Here is a 7182-nt window from a genome sequence, read left to right on the forward strand (position 1 = left end):
TTTTAATTACCCATTTAGCTTTATTTATTTATTTACTCAAAACAATTAAAAATTATATCATTATCATTTTATATATATATTAATTTTAAAAAAAAAACCCACTTATTCACTCCCCATTCCCCACTTCCCCCACTCAAACACACGACACACACACTAATACTACTATATTCTTTTTCTTTCCAAACTTAAAAAAAAGGGACATCATCAGAGAGGCAAGAAAAAGAACTAAAGGGAGGAAAAAAACAAGAAAAAGAATGCAACACATACGTAAAAAATATATTATTCTCATCTTCTTACTTTTTTTTGAAAATCACAAACAAAGGTTGAGTTTTGAGGTTCAGTTTTGCGGTTTCAAGTTCGTGGATTCTTGTTAGGATTATATCATTTCCTTGAATTTGATTTTCGCAAAAGGTATTATTCAAAATTCATTTATAATATTACATTCATGATTATGTTGTATTTATTTCTCATGTTATGAATTTAATCAAGTTCTAGGTTGGTTCAACCTTTTCATTATAATATTGAAATACGGTAAATATGTGCATATTGTTAAAATTAGAACTAATTATGTATAGTATCATGTTTTAATCTTTATGGCTAGTATCTGGTGAAATCTTTCTTGCTCCTATTTAATCATAGTAATTAATAATATTTTACTTTTTTTTTCTTTAAAAAAAACTTATTTTTATATATTTGTTAAATCGAAGCATGAGAAAAATTATTTAAATGATTGTATGTTTCATATAATCTGTAAAGTTAATTCCGACAACACGCCTCATATTTATTTATTTGTTTATTTATTTCCCCTTATAATATTTACTATGCATACTTTATTATGAATATAAATTTAATTGTTTAAAACCTAATCTCTTTGTTTGTGCCTAAATATACTAGATTAGAAAAATAGTTTAGGATAATATTGAATGAGAAAATTTGTGAGATAGAGTTGATTTGCAAATTATTTAATGCTAATGTTAATAATCATCTAAAGAAGATTATTGAATATTATATTGAAAAAATAATTATTGAATTGTTATAATATGCTTACTATTTTTCTTTCAAATAATAAGAAATGAAAAATAAAACAAAAACAATGTAAACATTACCTACCTACATATATATATATTGATGACCAAAAAGAAAAATATGGAAAAAATATGAAATGAAAAGAAAGTAGTGAAGAAGGAATGTTCAAATTAGAAAAAGAATAATAAAAAATAAAATATATATATAATAATAAAAAGAATGTGAAAAAAGTACACGAAAAAAGTAAAAAGAAAAAATAAATACTTTAAAAATGAAAAAATACAAAAGGTAGAGTGTTAAAAATATATAAAATAATTTATTATTATCTTTAAAAAAATATTAAAAAGAGTAAGAAAAGAAAAAGAAGAAAATCAATGTAAACAAATAACACAAAAGGAAAGTTAAAAAAACGTGAAAGATTAGTATAAAAAGAAATAAAAGAGAGAAATTAAGAAGCAGGCAAATGTTGAAAGCATGAAAAATAAATAAACAATTAATGAAAGTGTGTAAAAACTTCACATGTTTATAAAATAGTGCAGTTTTAAATATGTTAATATAAATCAAAGAATGAGGGTAAATACAGTTGTCTTAATAATATAATATTCAAAAATTAGTTTAAGTTATAAAAGTCCATAAAGTGACCGTGCTAGAACCACATGACTCGAGGGATGCCTAACACCTTTCCCTTGGTCAATAAAATTCCTTACCCGAACTGATTCGCAGATCAAGCAAAGAGTCATTTTCTTTTTGATTAGGGATTAAATAAACGGTGACTTGGAACACCGTAACTCAATTCCAAGTGGCGACTCTGAAAAAGCTAAAAGAATCCCCTAATTAATTTCATCACTTAAATTGGAAAAACCCTTACGCCGCCGCGCGAAAAAGGGGTGTGACAACAGTCTGTCCAAGTATGTAAGTATGCCATCATCTTCCAAGGCGAAATACTTATTCATTTTTATCAACACTAAGTCCTTTAGCTCCATCAACACAGGATCAAAATGCTCATCCTTCCTGAATTCCACTATAAGGGATGATTCAGAACTATGGTGAACTGAAACACCCCCAATCTATGTACCTCTTTTGCCAACTCCTTCTTCTCGTCCTCAATGTGGGTTGTACTACCCAAGATCATCCTACTTAAAGAATCAACCACAACATTAGCTTTACCTGGATGGTATTGCACATTCATGTCATAATCCTTCAACAGCTCAACTACCTGCGCTAACGTAGTTTCAACTCCCTCACTGTTAACACGTACTATAGACTATTATGATCCGTGAACACATCCACATGCACTCCATATATATAATGCCTCCACAATTTCAATGGAATCGCCATAGCTGCCAACTCCAAGTCATGAGTGGGATAATTCTTTTCACGAACCTTGAGCTGTCTAGAAGCATAGGCTATCACCATACAAGCCTGCATAAGAACACAACACAAACAAACCCTAGATGAATCACAATAAATCATGTAATTCTCAACATTATTACGTAGATTAAGCACCAGGGCTGAAGTGATTCTGTCCTTCAGATCCTAGAAACTCTTCTCACAAGTCTCCGTCCATTTAAACTTGGCTTTCTTCTTCATCAAAGTTTTATGTGGGGCAGAAATGGAAGAAAATGCCTCCACAAACCTACGGTAGTAACCAACAAATCCCTGAAAGCTACGGATGTCAGTGGGAGTAAGAAGCTTTAGCCAGTTCTTAACATCTTCAATCTTCATGGGGTCCACCTCTACACCTTGATCGGAGACAACATGGCTCAGGAAGGTCACTAATCTCAGCCAGAATTCCCACTTGCTGAATTTGGCATATAATTGGTGCTTCCTAAGTACCTGCAAGGTTAGTCTCAAATTTCGTTCATGCACTTCCTTGGTCTTAGAGTAGATGAGAATGTCAGAAATGAATACTATGACGAAAGAGTCAAGGTATTCATGGAAGACCCTGTTTATGAGATCCATAAATGTCGCAAGTGCATTTGTCAGACCAAATGACATGACTAGAAATTCATAGTTACCATAGCGAGAAATAAAGGTTGTCTTTGGGATATTTCCATCCCTAACCCTAAGCTAATGGTACCCTGAATGAAGATCAATCTTAGAGAAGAAACTATACCGTAGAAGTTGATCGAACCAATCATCTATTCTAGGGAGTGGATACTTATTCTTTATAGTGACTTTGTTGAGATGTCGATAATTGATATAAATTCTAAGGGTCCCATCTTTATTCTTTACAAACAACACTGGAGTGCCCCAATGGAATATGCTCGGCTGAATGAAACCCTTATCAGTGAGATTTTTTAACTGCAACTTCAAATCATTGAGTTCTACTAGATCCATTCGATGAGGGGGAATAGGGATTGGTTTAGTATCGGGTTCTAAGTCTATACCAAAGTCAATGTCTCGAAGGGGAGGCACTCCAGGCAAATCTTCAAGAAACACATCTAGAAACTCAATCACTACAGACACTGAGTCCATGAAAGGAATGTCATAATATAAATCATTAACACTCACAAGATTATATAATAACCCCTTGGACATAATTTTATTAGCCTTAAGATTTGAAATAAAGGGATTCGGACAACTCAAATTGTGCCCCTCCCAGACTAAATGTTCTTCATCGGGGAAGAAAAATCTCACCACTCTACTACGACAGTCCAACCAAGCATAAAAATTATGAAGCCAGTCCATGCCAAGAATAACATCAAAATCATGCATGGGTAACTCAATCAAGTTTGCACACATAGTCTTACCACTTACAACTATTGGGCAATCCTTGTATACCGTATCTATTCTTACACTTTCTTCTAAAGGCGTACTAACCACTATAGGATCATGCAGAACTTCAGGTAATATTTGAAAAGTAAGGGAAAACAGATAAGTTACAAAGGAAAGCGTAGACCTTGGATCAAGTAAAGCATAAACAGAAGTTGAGCATACTTGCAGCATACTTGTTACCACATAAGTGGACTTCTCCTGCCTCTCCATGCCCTTCATGGCATAGAATTTGTTCCTCTTGGGAGGCTTGGCTGTTGATGCACCCTGTGGGTTAGTCCTAGGCTGAGTATTACCTCCGACCTGACCTCTATTATGTGGATAATCTCTGACCATATGTCCACTCTTACTACAACTAAAGCAGACATTTTTGTCTTGTCTGCACTCTCAAGTCTGAGTTCGGCCACTCTTAGCACAATTCTTCTTAGGACGCTGCACCTCACCTCCATTTCCCTTCTTGGGATTAGGTCTGCCTCCTTTAGGTGTAGCACCCCTCTGATGAATTAAATTCACAGAACTTTCTTGCCCCTTTTTGAACCTTGGCTGCTCATGGACGCCAAAATTTATGTGGCTTCCATGACTGGAACCTCCTTGATTTTGAGGCCTAGGCCTCCTAACATCATGAATACCTCTCTTTCTGCGGCTTTTCTTTACCTGCTGGACATGTTACGTCAACTTGGAAAGGTCCATGTCATCAGGGAGCGTAGTAGATCTACACTCCTCCTCCAGATCTCCATTGGTTCCTGTGACGAACCTTCTCATCTCATCCCTGCTATTAGAAACCGAGAAGTAGCATACTTCGATGATTTCAACAAAGCTCAGTATTATCCTCGTTCAAGCTATCAAATACTAGGAGAAACTAACATAACTTCATAGCTAAACAAACTTCAGGGAATACTCATTGACTGTCATAGAGCTTTCTTAAGGTTGATGAACTACTAAACATTATCCTCCCACATTCTTTCTTGAACAGCTCCCATGTGACTGGAACTCCACCTAAGACACGACTATCTTACCACATGTTGCACGAAGTCTGTGCAATATCCTTGAGCTAATAGGAAGAAAACTCAGACTTATCAATATCAGTAGCCCCCACAGCAACCAGGATCTTATGCACTTCATCTACAAACTCTTGAGAATCCTTCAATGTCTTAGCCCCAGTAAATATGGGAGGGTTCATCCTCGTTAAATCTTGCAGTTTGTCAGCCATGTTGCAAACCGATGGGTTCTCCTATGAACATCCTGCCGGTTGACTTAGGCACCCATAGCCTACGCCGAAATCGTGATGGCATGTTCCATCTGGGCCAAAGTTTCCATCACTCAGCATCGGTCAACCTAACTGGGTTAACCGACATGACCACTCCTTCAGCTAGGGCCTAGGGTGTAACTCGATTGCCCCATGCAGCTGCCATCCTCCTCCTCTGAACAATAGCCTTCCCAGGGTTCATTTTATGAAAAGCAAAAGGGGTTGATGTTAGACACTCTCATAACACCAAGAACTCAGACATTAGGAAAAGAACGACCATGAAAAAGAAACTACCTAATGTGGTTGATGTGAACTCATTATTCTCAAAATTTAACCTATTACTCTGATACAAACTTTGTCACGACTGGAATCTAGACCCCAGATGAGACTGGCATCATTAACCTCTCAGAGGTCGCAAACAAGCCAACTTATGTCATACTTGCTTTACATAGCTTAATTTTAGCGGAAAATTTGAACATTTTGTTTTTTAAACATGCTTGCTAAACATTCTTAACTATTAATAATCGTTCATCATGAACCATCTAATATTCAATAAAGAAACAACTGAAACAAATAGTTCATTAAGTCTTACTTGTATAATTGCCAAAATGGCCCAATACAAAGTCTAAATCAAAACATGAAAGAAACTCTAGTCAAACATGATTTAGTAGCTCAAGTCAAAAACTGTGCTATAATATAAAACAGTAACATCCTCGAAAGCATGAGGACCTACAAAACTACATATTAATGGTGATGTCTGGATAGCTGCAACAAAGATCCTGCAGCTGAATCGACCACCTGTGCCTGCACCTAAAATAGTATAGTTGTATAGGGTTAGTACACACTCATACTAAGTATTGGTATATACAAGCATACACCAAGGACATGCATGAGAAAAAACAGCTCTTTCCTAACGACATGATTTTTTGAAGTCAAGTCAGTAGACTTGCCAAATTGAAATTAGAAAATTTAGTGAACTTCTGAAATCTGGTTAGGAAGGTCATTCCATGAGATTATCATGCATCATTATAAATATCGTATTGCACAAAACATATAACATCTTCATATAGAAAATATCATACCACATAACATATAGCACCTTGCTTTTTTCATATCATTCATTCATATGCCATGAGACCTAGGAATCAGGGACTTGACATTAAGACTTTCCAAAATGATGGCCCAACATATGGGACCTCCACTAGGGAGTCGTCATTAGCAAACACAGAGTCTGCTTCATTCATTCATACGTAGTTCATTTAATTTCATTCATAAGCCAGTGTGAACACAAGCTATACCTAGGATGTAGTTTAAGACTTTCATCGAGTTTGTTGTTAAATGATCAGGAATAACCAAATGTCATTACCCGAGTCTAGCTCACATCTTGATTATCCTATCCTAACACTTTTGGTCTCATTCATTTCGTTATGTGCTTCATTTGAGGCTTGCCTCATTCATTCATTGGGAACTTTAACTTTAACTTACATAGATCATGTTAGCATCATGAAATTCAATGTCTCCCCCACACCAAAAAGAGGTGGAATCACTGGCCAAAGTGACCCAATAAACATGCTAGCGTACATGGGAAATTTAACCCCGCTAGATCCCTATATTGACAATAGAGGTTCAAATATTAGTAGATGTATGGAGACCCGTAGATATATGGAGACCCATACCGAACAAGCCAGATTTTCTAATCTCATGGGAGTTACGTGAACCTTCGCTCTTCCCAAAAGAATACATCATTGCTCATAGATAGCCTATCGGTGCTCACTATAAAGTTCCATTATCCTTAACACATACGTCTTGGAAGTTTACTTCTAATATGAGGTCAGTCTAGCTCATTAGATAATTTCTCATCTCATTATTAGTATTAAGTGCGTTAAGCTCAATACCATCATTGGAGTATTTATAGAGACTTGTATCTTTATTATCTTACACTCTCCTTAGTGAGTATGTATTGGTAACATTTATTTACGCTCACTTAAAATTTCTCTCATCATATTCATTATCCTCATGTCATTTTTTCACCACATTCTTCATTATTAGCACCTTTGCTTTTCATAGTTACTCACCTCTTATTACGTGAACGCTTATTTCATCATTTCATAGTTTATCTTATCTTATGCCAATGC

The 7182-nt window shown here is 35.4% G+C and overlaps 1 protein-coding gene across 1 annotated transcript; it reads right to left on the reverse strand.

The window, feature by feature from the left end:
- Positions 1 to 3096: 3096 nt before the first annotated feature.
- Positions 3097 to 4137, reverse strand: LOC138347989 (uncharacterized). The gene has a single exon (XM_069296595.1). It carries the CDS (start codon positions 4135 to 4137, stop codon positions 3097 to 3099), a length of 1041 nt encoding a protein of 346 aa, XP_069152696.1.
- Positions 4138 to 7182: the final 3045 nt, after the last annotated feature.

Source organism: Solanum lycopersicum, chromosome 4 (assembly GCF_036512215.1).
Source record: "Solanum lycopersicum chromosome 4, SLM_r2.1".
NCBI classification, from domain to species: Eukaryota; Viridiplantae; Streptophyta; class Magnoliopsida; order Solanales; family Solanaceae; genus Solanum; species Solanum lycopersicum.

Coding starts and splice junctions, on each gene's coding strand:
- LOC138347989 (XM_069296595.1), bottom strand. CDS start 4,137: ATGGTCAGAGATTATCCACATAATAGAGGTCAGGTCGGAGGTAATACT.